The sequence below is a fragment of the Nanorana parkeri genome, unplaced genomic scaffold (assembly GCF_000935625.1).
Source record: "Nanorana parkeri isolate BGI_ZX_2015 unplaced genomic scaffold, ASM93562v1 scaffold1058, whole genome shotgun sequence".
In the NCBI taxonomy this organism is placed as follows: domain Eukaryota; kingdom Metazoa; phylum Chordata; class Amphibia; order Anura; family Dicroglossidae; genus Nanorana; species Nanorana parkeri.
In genome coordinates, this window is record NW_017307326.1 from 476,671 (window position 1) to 490,719 (window position 14,049).

The 14,049-nt window shown below is 40.3% G+C and overlaps 1 protein-coding gene across 1 annotated transcript in view; it reads left to right on the top strand.

Moving 5' to 3' along the window:
* The window catches only part of JPH1 (junctophilin 1), a 104,636-nt gene that overhangs the window by 59,073 nt on the left and 31,514 nt on the right, over positions 1 to 14,049 (top strand). Inside the window, exon 3 of the mRNA XM_018567534.1 lies at positions 7,853 to 7,971. Coding sequence (XP_018423036.1) covers positions 7,853 to 7,971 — 119 coding nt within the window. The remainder of the gene's footprint in view (positions 1 to 7,852; positions 7,972 to 14,049) is intronic.

Consider the following 14,049-nt stretch of genomic DNA (forward strand, 5'->3'; position numbering starts at 1 on the left):
CCCCCCGGTGAACTGCCCCCTGGGAAGTTCAGCGGTTGGATAGGTGATTTCTCTGATATTCGGAAAGTATACTCTTAATCATATAACTGGCGGTTTTGGTTTGTTCTATCTTTATTTTCATTTTGCTCTATTCTATTTGAGCAGCCCAAGTTCAGACGTTATTTAAAACGTAAAATAATTGGTTATATTGGCCAACACCTTGTGGACTACATGTCATGCAACCAATACTGGAGATCACATACCAGCTTCCCTGTTTTTTTTTATATAATTGGTATTGTGTAAAATACATTACAACAACTTTGATTGTTTTATGTGACCTAAGTATACGGTACCATCACCTGCATTTCTCAGTGTCTTACTCAATAAATATTTATATGCAAAATAAATATTTTTCATAAAAAGATGTCTTCAAACACAACAAAAAGTTCATAAATATTTATGGCGTACTGGTTTAGAATGTACAGACTTTTAGGGGGTTCTTTGGTGAAAAAAGGTAGCAGGAAAAACGTAACATACACATCTGCTACTATAATGATGTACATAAAGTTGAGAAACAGCTTTAGATCATCCCGCGTCCTGCACTTCCGAGCGCACCACTGTTGATTGAACGGGGGGATTACATATGTGCTGTCACAGCAATACCCTTGAGCTTTAAAAAAATCGGACTTAAAATTGTTTACTGGGGCCTTTAGCAAAAGATGAGCTGCCCTTCCCCCTCTATTTTTAAGAGCTGCATCGTTGCTATGGAGATGGTTCTTTCCATCTCATCTGCTATAACCTGGTTTTCCACATCAACAGAATTGCTACAAGCAAAGCATGATCTTTATTCAAATTTCCTGTATATGTATATATACATGCGTTGTTGTAGATAATAACTGTGTCAGTACATGTAAAAACATCAGTTGGGTATTTAATCGTACAGCGTTCAGTAAAATCAACTTATTTACATGGACTTTATCTTTGGTTGATATTATTCACATGTCTAGCAACAGTGTTTTTCCATCCTTCTGAGGGGCGTTTTTAATGGTTTACACAGCCATGAGCGTCAGTTGTTTTATTGGGTAGAAAGTCCAGGTATACATAGGAAATAACAGAACAATGCGTAATCAACATTTGTAATGTCAGCTTCTGCCTATACTAAGCATTGGGGAATATATACTGTATAAATACAGTCACAAGGGCACATAGAAAGGGGAAGCTACAATTTTAAGTGGAACATTGTTATTACTATGTAAACACTCGTGACTAGCTTGTATCATGCACTCATTAGGCTTATAGAGTAGAACTTTGAGTTAAAATGAAATTAAATATTACAAGTGCATTCAAGTACCTTAACTATAAACAAAACTGGACCTTATTTGTGTATCACTCGGCTTTAGATCCTCAAATCGTCTCTGAATTGGTGCTGACAAGTTTAATGTCACTTTAAGTTTCCTTTTACCTTTCTCAGTTTCCTACTATTTACAGCAGATGTGGCTTTGTAGCCCCATATGTGCCCAAGTAACATTTCTATACATAGAAATATTGTTCCAATGATATATCTCATTCATCTGGCAGGTTTCCCCTTCTATGTTCAACCTTAAAGTGTATGTATAGCTAAAAGGTTTTGGGATAGAGTAGGGAAGGGACAAATCGTTGTCTTTGTTTTGTTTGCTGACTTTGTCCTGTTAGGGAGATATCCCTTCACTTTCCATCATGAAAACACAACAGGAAGAGAGCAGAAATTGCTGTAAAGTCATGAGAACTACCCTCTTAGACAATTGTCACAGTGACCGGTATCCCAATTGGAAGACTTCCCCTCATCTCTTGTTCTAGCAACAATTCTTACATTTTTATTTGGCATCGCTGTCACAGGAGACAATGATCATGTGGACAAATAGAGAATATACTTAGCCGGACACAGACTGCAATAAAAAAAACTTGACGGGATTCTGAATCTTCTCAAGGCTATCTAAAAATGTTGGCTATGAATTTATTTGATTTTATTGATGTAAACTCTGAATGCATTTGTGTTTGCTAAATGACTGTATGATAACAAAAATTTAGTTTTCCTCTGTTTTTTATCCGTTCTTGCTTCTCAGTGCTGCTGATATCCTGCAACCTCTTTGCAGCCGCAACCTGTCTGCATGAAGTCTAGCAATGGTTGCATGGTATTACGCACAGAAGGTTTGTTCATGGTGACAACAGTCACCAAGCTGTCTGGAAACAGCCATTTGTAGTCTCCATGTACAATTGGGGGAGAGAACGTCAGACATTGAAAATTACTTTGATTTGAGTTTACATATACTTCAAAATTCTGATTGGTTGCTTGACTGCCATCCTGTTATTTAATCCCACGGTAGTGTTCTTTTTGTTATAGCTTACGTCAAGTCCTCTGTTGACCACAGCTGATATCTTTGTGATCTCGGCACAGGCGCCAATACCTCAGATGCCTGACAAGATAAATATGGTCCATTTCCCAGTGAAGTGGAAACGTGACACTAGGGGTCTAATAGAGCCCATATGTCACTTTAAAGAGAACCTGTGAGCTCTAATGTGCTATCATAAAGCGGGCTTGTAAGTCCGCCATGTGGTAGCAATGAAGTAAAAAAAAGAAAGAAAGAACATTTTAAATACTCCCAACAAAGTTTAAAGTCCCCTGACCCTGTGAACGTGCACACACTAACAGAAACACAGGTCCGGTGCACCTAGGTGCAATAACTACAATTGCACTACACTTGTCTGGTATCGACGAGTAAGAACAATAATTCTCGGGCCAATATTCATGGCCAACTCTAAACTGATGACTGGGATTTTTTTAAATGTAAATATTAGTAATATAATATATATATATATATAATTTTGGTGTGTTATTTAAAATAAAAGGTTGCTTATTTTATTATATTGGCATGGAATTTTACAATTCAGATTATTTTAAATCCATTAAACTAATTAAAATGTCTAATATAATACATACAATTATTAAAAAAATATATAAAAAAGGCGGGAAAACTCATTTTTGGTTTCGGCCTGTCAAATTCTGCTGCTGATGTGCGTTATGGTGCCATTATTTTCAGTGGCACCCCAAACACAGTGTGATCACCTGCACTAGAACGCACGGTACTGCAATGCCATGCATTTGGGTGTGATTGCAAAAAAATCTGCATGCAGTCTTATTCTGATGTAAACTTTATATTTGTAACACTCCATTTGTGTATTTTATTTAAAATAAAATATGGTATTTCATTTTTTTTTTATCCAATTAATTGAAAAAAATATTTGTCTAACTAATTGATTTATGAAAATAATTGTTAGCTGCAGCCTTACCCTGAACCAAAAATTTACAGTGCTGATCTTCTTGCAGCGAAAACATTTATAGGGTTAAGTATACAAAGGTTTTTGAACATGATTCCAGATGCTTTGAGAAGATATGGTGCACTTCGGATCAGTTTCAGGCATTTGGCATGTGTTTAGGATGCATTTACATTGAGTTATCTGAAGAATGAAATGTATGCCATGCATGGCAAAGGCAAAAAGAAACAATATGATACTGCTTTATACAACGTGAATTCGGAGTTCAAATTATCCATTAAAGATTCTTCAAATATGTTTTATAGACCCAAGTCAGAAATAAATCAGACACTACTTGGTACAATCCTCTCTAGGGTTATTATTATTACATAGTATTTATATAGCGCCAACAGTTTGCGCAGCGCTTTACAATATAAGGAAGACATTACAATCACAATACAAATCAAGACAAGATGGTAAGGAGGGCCCTGCCCCTGAGGGCTTACGATCTAAAAGGCAGGGAGAAGTGATACATGAGGGAGCTGTGTGGGGATGAATTGTTTGAGAACGTGATGTTTGAGCGGTTAAGTTGAGGCGGGATAGGCTTCCCTGAAGAGATGAGTCTTTAGGGAGTGCCTGAGGCCCCATTCACACTGAGCGATTTATCCCGCGCTATTTACGGCGCGATATCGCTCTGCAATGCATGGCAATGGGGCTCTGTCCGTCGCTGCCGCGGGTCGTTCGTCGCTACAGCAGGACCCTTTTTGGAGTGGATTTTGCCGCGATTCTAGCTTGCTCAATGCAAGCATTTGCGCGATATCGCGCAAAATGCAAATCGCGCGACAAACGCGCGATTTGCGAATCGCTCAGTGTGAATGGGGCCTGAAGGCAGTCAAGGTGGGTGACACCTTGGTAGGGATAGTGTACACATCAATTGTTGATCAGCTGTACAGGTACCCATAGATTGTATCATTTTAATGATGTGTTTGGTGATTTTATATATAAAAGAATGCAGCAAAAATATAAGAAAATTGGATTGTAAGAAAGGATTGTAATTTGTGGCTAGCTTTACATCCTGTAGCTTTCTCAATGTCATCCCGTTCTCCTTTCCTCCGTAATCCCGCATTTCCAGCCCCTGTCACTGTTCCTTCTTGTCTTTAATTTGTTAGGTCTCATGTTCTGCTGTCAGGAATCGAACAGACCTATTTCCCTCTTGAGCCTGCTGATTAGATTTTGGCTGTATCCGTAGTGTTTCTCGGCCTCTCTTAACCACTGCATCACTCTTCCTGGCCATCTGTTCTCTGTCCTTCTTGCTACATGTCCTACTCATTGCCATTTGTTGTAAGCATTTCATTCCATACTATTTTTAACTGGACAAGTTGTAGCCACAGGCTATGTGCAGAAGTATCGCAGCAATGTCAGCAACAGTGATAAATTGAAACTAAGCTTACGTCCCTTATTTCTTACATAATTACTGTAGTTGCCCTGTCAGTGCCAACATTCTGTGCCTTAAGGGGAACCTGTTGTCAGAGAATAATGGAGGCTGTCATTGCCAAACTCTCCTTTTGAAAATGCTTGTTCCTTGGCTGGCGTTTTAACTTCAATGGTGCCTGAGTAACTGACCCAGAACAAGTACAGAGACATTCATTTACAGCATGCTTGTTCCAGGTCAGTGAACATAAATCATCCACAGCAAGGCATCTACCATTTTTAGAAGGCCAGCAATGACAACAACCCAGTACTTCTCACCACAGTGTCACCAGCGCATTGACAGTGAGAGTTGGAGTTAAACAGGCATTGTGCATTGATGATTATATCATTGTTACTGAAGGGCAATTCGACCCAAAACCACTATATCTGGCTTTGGTAGGACGCAAGAGAATTAAAGCACCTAATAATTTCTTTGGGACGGTGAGGTAACTGCGTCTGATTTTCCAGGTCTCCGTCGTTGCTGTTAACTGACCCAACACATTGTCAAGGTTTGAGGTGTGCTGTGTTAAGACAGTTTGTAAAGAGGTTTAAAGGGTATTTACGGTCAAAAACTAAAAACAAATATGCATTTCTATACTGAATTTCCATAAGTTCTATCCCGATCCTAATAAGCATATCAATCCAGAAGTGTTAACCATTGTTAACTTACTTATTGAAGATGCCCATAGAATGTACTTAATGCAGTTACACAATTTCACTCAGCTCTGTAACTATGCACTGTGTGCGTATCACCACTCTAACTAACCCTGGCGTCTGAATTACAACTCAACATTTCACCTCTACATAATGTAACATCATCATTGCTTGCTGGAAGTGATGCATGATGGGATATGTAGTCTTGAGACTTCAAGATTGCATCACATCAAGCAGCAGGGAAAGAGATGCAAAGCACACTTCAAATCCAGGAAGTGGCTGAAAGAGATGGGCAGATGGAAGGCAGCACTCACACATAAAAGGGATTTTCATGCTTTGATTGCATTATCGAAAATAGCTCTAGTATGTATTCCTATTATAATGCTGATGTTATAACAGGATAGTATATGCTGGGACTTTCCAACTCCTTTAAATAATCCTATGTATGTATTGAAACTTTGTTTTCATCTACAGTTTGTAATAATGTAGGTATGTATGTAGTCAGAGCTATATTTGTAGATTATATATGCAGTTACTGCTTCCTATTTAGAAGTGCTGTACAAAATGTGAAAAAAATTACTTGCTGACAGCACCCCTGTCAGCTGGTGTAGTGGTCCGTACACTGGACTTCCCAGCCCCACAGTCCCCAGCGCAGAAGAGGTCATAGGACCATGCTCACCAATGAGCGTTCGCCATTTGCAAGCATTATGAGCATTCCATACTTCATTTTTCACCTTTTGTGAGCAAGTGAACTTACCCTTTAACCTCTTGCCGTCCGTCCGTTGTAAAAAAACGGACGGACGGCATTGCTGCATTGGCGGGAAGTTAAGGTGCTTCTTAGGCGTGGTTCACACCTGAGCGTTTTTGTAGTTGTAACCGCGAACTGATTGTGGTTGTAGCCGCGAACATGCGTATGTGGTGTGAATGGATCCTAAGTGTCAACAACACAAAAACATTGCAGGATTAGTTATAGTCTGCTGGGTTTAAATCTGAAAGTGTACATGAGATTGTCTGTCCCTTTTAATTTCGAGAGCTGAGCATGTGGCAGAGTGTACTCTTTTCATTGTGTACTGTCAGCTAGCAGGTTAGACATCAAAAAACCGAGATGTCAGCTGTTCACTGTCAAAGATGATTCCAAGAAGGCCAGATTGTTTTCCAGCTCACACAGGATAGTTAGAATGAAGAAAGCAACCAATATGTCAATTTGCGTCATTGTCAAATTTGTGCTGGCAGAGACTGCTCAACTTAATCTGTTTGAAGTAAATTGGCTTTGTATTTTGCTACCTGAATTGGCACAAACATGGTCAAATCTTGTGCCCATGCAGTGGATTTATCAGCACTATTCTTACTTCACAGAGACTGGTACTGCAAGACAAGATTAAATGACCGGTTTCTTGAAATGTATTTATATAATTCTGGATCAAGATGCATCAGGTTGTATTATGCTTGCCTGTTAAATTGCCCCCTTTTCTGAGTCAATAATAATGTTATCCACCATGGCAGACCACTGCTTGCATGGCACGTAGTTTGAAAACTGGGGTGCTAGTGCCGTGTGAACAGCATCCACGCGGTGTATAGCCCAGTTGTTGTTTTATAAATTAATCCCTATGTGAATCCAGACAATTTGGCCTCATTGTCATGTCCTATAAGGTCCCGACTTTGGATTCCTGCAGCAAAAGTCAGCGGATTCCTACTGCTGAAATCAAAGGTGGTTGCAGACAGATGGGGCCGGGAAGTCTGTACAAAGCAATGTAGCTAAGCAATGACATGCTGACAGACGCCGTGGCTAAGCAATGACAGGCTGACAGACGCCGTGGCTGTCCACCACTGTTCGCATTCATCTGCACATTCAGTAGTTTACAAATGACTGACCCTGGAGGCAGTCTGTCTGCTTCCAGGATTGGTCATCTGTCCCTAGCCATAGATAATCGTGGGATGCGCGATACATGTGCTCATACTGATTTGTGGGGGACTGGTAAGGCATGGTACAACTTTTCTTCTAATAATAAGAACAATTAGGTAAAAGTTAGGTTAAATATTTTAGAAATCTTAGCCATTTGCACTGGTATAAGTAGTACCATGTCGCCTGCGTTCCTGGCACAGCGAATGTATTGATTGGGACATTTTGGCTGATTTGTGACATGTCTTTAATCATCATTGACTTGTGTAAGATTTAGGACTTGATATAGAAGTTCACTTATTCATTGTTAATGCTGTTTAGCTGATGATGCGTTTGTTCTTGTAATCACACTCCAGTGTCATCTGCCCTTTATTTACGTGCTGACAGCTGTTAATATCGTCTTGTGGGACCTAACAGGCTACTGTCAAATAAGAATTATTGGATATCACTTTACCCCCCCCCCAGGCATCCTCAAAGATACTGGCCCTGCTCTCCTTGTTAGTACGTTGGTGTAGTTTGTAAATAGTGATTTCAATCTCATTCCTTTTCTCCGCACAGGACAGCACATGCACGTGCAAAAGGTGATGCAGCTGACCAAGCAAGTCAAGCAGCACGGCAAGAATCGGATATTGCAAGAGCAGTAGCAAGAGAGCTGTCCCCAAACTTCCACCAGCCAGGTATGTGTACATGCAAAAAACCTTTTATGTCATAGAAATAAAATACAACAACTTGGACAGTGCAGCAATTGTATATGTGCAGTAATTCCATCAAATCGGGTTTAGTTTTTATTGGCCTGGTAGCGTTTTTTCTTGCACACATGGCAGTCTGCTAACAAAGTCCCTATAGTTGCTGATTTCCTCCTAATTTCCCTAAATCTTCCTAAACCTAAATGCTTCAAGCACTGCCATGTTTCTCTGAACCATCTATGCTCCCATGCAGACGTTGGAGCCTGAGTGGGGAGAGTCCATAAACCAAAATCATAGTACAGGAGGCTGCAGTCTCACCCAAAATGGCCGGAGAGAAGTTTGCTTATGTGTTGGCAATCTAGTCTTTAGAGTAGATGCAAGCCTTAGCTGGATATTATTTAGATTGCTAAAGCAGTGTGTATCATAAACCATTTGTTTTATTACAATTATGATTTCACTTTTACATCTCAGTGCTGCTGATCTCCTCCAACTTCTTTCAGCTACCTTCTGTTTCTGTGCACTTGCTGCACAGTCAGCTGTCCATCACTGCTCTGGACTGGTTTCCTGATGGTGACAATGGTGGACCATGCTTGAGCAATGTGTGTCAGCATGGCGGCTTGTAATCTCCACCCAGGTTGCATGTGAGACAGTTGTCACCACATAACAGGAACTGCCTGAACAAGATCATTCATGACAGGCTTACCAGGTATTATTTTAATGAAAGTTACAGATTTAAAAATAATAAAAACAACCTTTGCATTACATTAGTATTAAACTCTAAGTTAACTCTCAATTATTATTATTATTATTTTTCAATTATGAAAAATATTATTGCCCAGCAACATTTTTCTTTCAATTTTTGCCCAAGCATTTACAGTCATGTTTCTGAACAGCTGGCTACAGCTTTCTAAGCTCTACTTCCCTGAACTTCCTCTCCAGTTCAAGTTCACAAGGGACAGAGCAGTCTCTAGAAGCTGTCCATCTACTAGCCTGGAGAAGGGGGGAATTGAGAGCAGGGAGCAGAGGAGTACCCTGCCTTGCTTTGTCTGTGTGTTTGTGGAGACACATGGCTTACTAGCACGCACAACAAAACTTTCATACATCAAGAAGCAGCATCCATTGTAAATGATATAATCAGCAATTTGACTTTAATTTTACTGTAACATGTTACAGCTTATATGTGATTTTAGGCGGGAGCCTTATAGGAGCGGGAGGGCGTTTTAAGACGTCCTGCCCCTCCCCCCGTTCGTGTGTGGCGAGTGGGGAAACTGCTAGAAATGTAAACAGCCAGCAATGGCTGTTTACATTGAACCGATCTGGTGTCTCTTGAGACACACCATCGCTTGTAATAGCTGCGGGTGTGCACCACTCCAAAACCGCCGCTGCCGGTCCCGAGATGGGCTGGGACCGGCACGGCGACTCTGATACAGGAGATCAAAGGGAGATCTGTACACGATCTCCCTTTGATCTACTCTCCGGTCCCCGAATGCATGAAGTGATGAATATGACATCACTTCCGCATTCAGTGTCACTCTCCGGCAACAGATGCCGATGAGAAGCTGATGAAGCAGATCTCCAGCTTCTCTGGGGGTCCCTAGGTGACATTAGGGGACTTAGAGACCTCTGATGTCTCAATAAAGAGGACCTGTCATGTGAATTGGCTATCACATAGGTGTTCTCTTAGCCCCCTATGTGATAGCAATAAAGTTAAGTGTTACAGTCCCCCGCCCCCCTCCCCCCACAAACATGCTGGGTGCGCCTATGTGCGAAAACGACGATTGCGCCCATTACACCGCACATGTTACATATCGCCGCAAAAGTCGGAGTGCGAGCAATAATTTTAGGGCCATTAATTACTGATAACATTAAACTGATGGTAAAAGCGTTTAAAGTGTCGTCTATGGCCAATTTTGGGTGTGGTTTGTTTTCTGCGATTTTCGCAGGCACGCACAATTTTAAGGCTTGACATCTACCTGACCTGACCCCATATTTTATATTTTACAAAAAAGTTGGGGTGATAATAAATGTTTCATAACATTTCATAGGGATACCTGTTTTTTTTTCGAAAATTTAGGGTACTTTTTTTGTTATGTAGTGAAAAATAAAAACCCTGGTGGTGATTAAATACCACCAAAAGAAAGCTCTATCTGTCCCTAAAAAACAGTATAAAATTTGTTTCAGTACAGCGTTGCATGACGGACTAAACGTGAGTCAAAGTACCGCAGCGCTGAATACTGAAAAATGCCCTGGCCAGGAAGGGGGTTGAACACCCTGGTCTTTAAGTGGTTAAGAAAGCTAAGACTGACAGCCATTGACGAATCCATGCACACACCGCTTTGACCAGCTTCTGAAAGTTGCCAGTGCATTTGTGTCATAGGGTTTGGCTAAAAAAGGAGTGGATTTTTGCTAATTTGAAATAAATATTTTTCCTCTATGCCTCCCCACTGTAAAAACAAAAGAAATGGCTTCACATGGTCCCTGGTCCATTGGTAACAATGACTCGCTCACAGTGCTCACAAATATCATCATAATGCTTCCTGATGGCAGCATTTGTTTACTGCATGGTGTGCAGATACACTAAGGTTCATTGTTTCTATTGTCTCACTTTCAGGTTTTAATTAGGCCTTTAATTAAGCTTGCCAATGTGGGTACATTGTGATCTTTTATAAATAGCAAGCTTTGGCAGGAATTAAAAAAATCTGCCTGCGAGTGATGTAGCAGGTGAAAATTAACATTGTTCCTCATTAAACGCACAGCTTCATGTTACATAGAACACATTATTCATTCATCTTGGTTGCACAGTCATTGGCATCCTCTCAGAGTTGCAACAGAATGGGCCTGAAAGTAACTGTCACTTCAGAAGAAGAACAAAAAACTTTGAAAAAAGGTCAAAAGAAGACCCTTAATACTTGTGCCTCCAGTCGGTGGTGAGACCCATTTTGCTGTCTTCAAGAACTTCGGCCTCTGGCATAAACTTCAGCATCCGATGCTTCTGGGTGTTGGATGTCTGGTCCCCTGCCACGCACCGTGGTTTCATTGTTGACACCTTCGGCAATACAGGGCGCCATAGTCATGTAGAGGCTTGCCAGAAGTGTCAGATGCCGAAGATGCTTCTGGAGGCCGTAGCTCTTAATAGCAGAATAAGGATTCACCTTTTTTTATTTAAAGCTACAGTACTTTTTTTTTTTAATAAACCAATTAGTGGCTTGCACACCCCAAATAAAGGCCGGAATTGACAGTACAACCAGAACAGATACCAAAAAGGAATGCCCACATTTTCCTGGAGGTTAGGGACAGAGTCCGAATTATTGATAGAAAGTTCACCATGTTGCAGTTTCCAAGAATATAAGAAAACTGACAGTGGCTCAGCCCACAAAGCTCCACCTATTTCTAAAATAGCAATTTTAGATTTGTCTTTTTTGGAGCATCATCTTATTATGCTGACTTGAGGTTCAGGCAAAAACTGAGAAATCTGTGGACACCTTAAGACTACAGCAGACAAAAAGAGAATGTCTACCAGGGAGATGGAACAGGTATCCTAAGTCAAGGCAGGCACCATAGGCATCTAGAGTGGAGATGCACACTGCTGTAGGAGCATGCATGCATTTGAATCTTCATGAGTCCGCCTAATCCCACCTCACACAGATTCTAATTGGCCAACAAGGCAATACATCATGGTGGGCCTGTAGGAAAGCAAGGAAGGGAGATAGCAAAAGTGTGGAGCTTACCCAAGAGTGTGGAGCTTTGGCCCTTCAAAACAGCCTGGCGTTTGGCCTTAGAGCTGCAGGATGTATATGTAGGCTCCTTCTAGCAGCTTTCTTTTTTCTTTTAGGTAATGGAGCCTCCTACAATAAATTCTCAACATTACTTTTATTTATAGGAACATGACATACATTAAGGCTACCGAAGTATTGCAGGGGATTGGTAGCCAAGTATGCAGTCAGTATGGCTTCACATGACACGTTAATGGCATATCCTGATAGGTAGTCTGTAATGTATGTATTATACAGAATAATGTGGCCAGAGTGACCAAGGATATGTATTCGAATAATGCACAATTTGCATTTTGTACTGTAATGATAAAAAAAGTCACTTTGGAGTCCTGCAACCTCGGCGGAAGCACTTTCTGCTGCAGTTCTGGGCTTTTAAATAGCCATGGACCACTTCCCGGACTCCTAACAATTTTATTAACTAATGAAGAGGGTGCATTATCCCTGGAGTAAGAAGCAGATGTACTGTGCATGCAGCTTGTTTGTCCAGACTACCTGCAGTTCCTTCAGGAAGTAAATGTTTTGCCAAGTTGTCAGTTTCGAGAGCCAGAAACTGGGAACAAGACATTATTGTCTTGAGAAAGAATGGTTCTCTCCTTGCATTGGCTTTATCAATTACAGTGAATTATCAATGCAGCTTAATAATCCACTCCTTCCCTTTTACATTTTGCATTTTGTGTCTGATTATTTAAAGGATTAGAGACTTCCATTCTCAGACACGATTGATGCCATAAAATACAAAGATGCTTTGTGCAGTGACAACTCGAATAATAAATCTCTTCTAGAGAAAATTGCTTTAGTCTTTCTGAGAAATAAACCGCTCTTTCACTGCACACAAGTCTCCAGTGTACTAGGTGACACTAAAACAAGTGCTGCATACCATAATAGGCTTTACTAGTGTCCAGGGGGCTCACAGAGTACAGTAGGGTATTGAATATGATATTGTGTGAAGATTTTATTAATAACCGTTAATAGAATGTGACAGCTTGTAAGGTCACAGAGAGGGATTTGTTTAAGCTGTATTGCTCATAAAATGTTGTTGTAAGACATCACTTTGTAGCAAGATGAGTGGACTCCATATTCATTATGAGATATTTGCATTGTGTACAAAATGATTTGACACTATTGTGGTTTGTATAAAACCTTTTAATGATTACTTTAGTCAAAAGCATGAAAGTATTGTATTTTAGCTCACTCAGGGCATCTGTCTTACCTGTTGAAGGGCTCCCGTATTCTTCTTGCCATTCATCTTGTACGTGCAGCTGTCCTTAGTTTCTAGTCCTGAATTTGAAATTACACATAACTTTGAACAAGAGATTGCACAGAATTAGTTGAACAGAGGTTGCATAAATATTTAGGTGCTGGGTTTTTCTGCTATACTTTTTTGTCTCCATGTGCTCCAACAAGGACATTACAAAACTGTCACTGTCTCAAAGCTACATGCCCCTGTTACATCTCCATTCTGTTATGGAGATAACACAGAGGGGAGGAACCATCGCTTGGCTTTGTAATGCGTTCAGCAGGTAAACAACACTTGGAATTCTTCTGGAGATACTGATTGCATTTGATTCTACTGACAAAAACCAGCAGTCGCTTGCCTTTGCGTGAGCCTGCTCTGTACCCTCCATCTACGTTTTTTCAGCAGTGTCTTCCTACCTTCTAAACCCCAATAGGGTGACACAAAATATTAAAAGGCAATTAAATCTCTCCTCAGTATCAGCCCTTTGGGGATCTTGACAAAGTGAGCTCATGACTGTTACATGCAGTTACATCTCAGGATGGGAGTGTTCTCACAATAAATTGAGTTCAAACATTTATGGGATTTTTTGGGCTTTAACCCTTTCGCTGCCAAGCCCTCCGGAACATTTTTCAAATCAGCTGGCCAAGCCATTTTTGAATTTTCTGCAATTTTTTCCTATTGATTTGATTTTCAACTGCTGCGTTGCTAGCGTTTGTAAAAGACCCCCCAAACCATATATTTTCTGAAAGCGCAGGCCCGGTAGAATAAAAAGCTGGTGATACTAAATTTGTAGGCCCTGCGATAATTGCGCAAATGTTTCTCAAATTAATATTAAACCGATAAAAATACACAATTCAATTGTTAAAACACACCAAAATCAGTATCCGTGCACAAAAAAAAATATTTTTTGACTAAATCTAAAAGATAAAACTGTATTGAGTTAATAAATAACAAATATTAGCAAATTTGTAATTGCGCCTTTTTGCGAAAAGGTAAAAAAATGAAGGTATGCAAAACTGTAAATAATCGACTTATGTAAAAAATTGTTTTGGTGTTTGT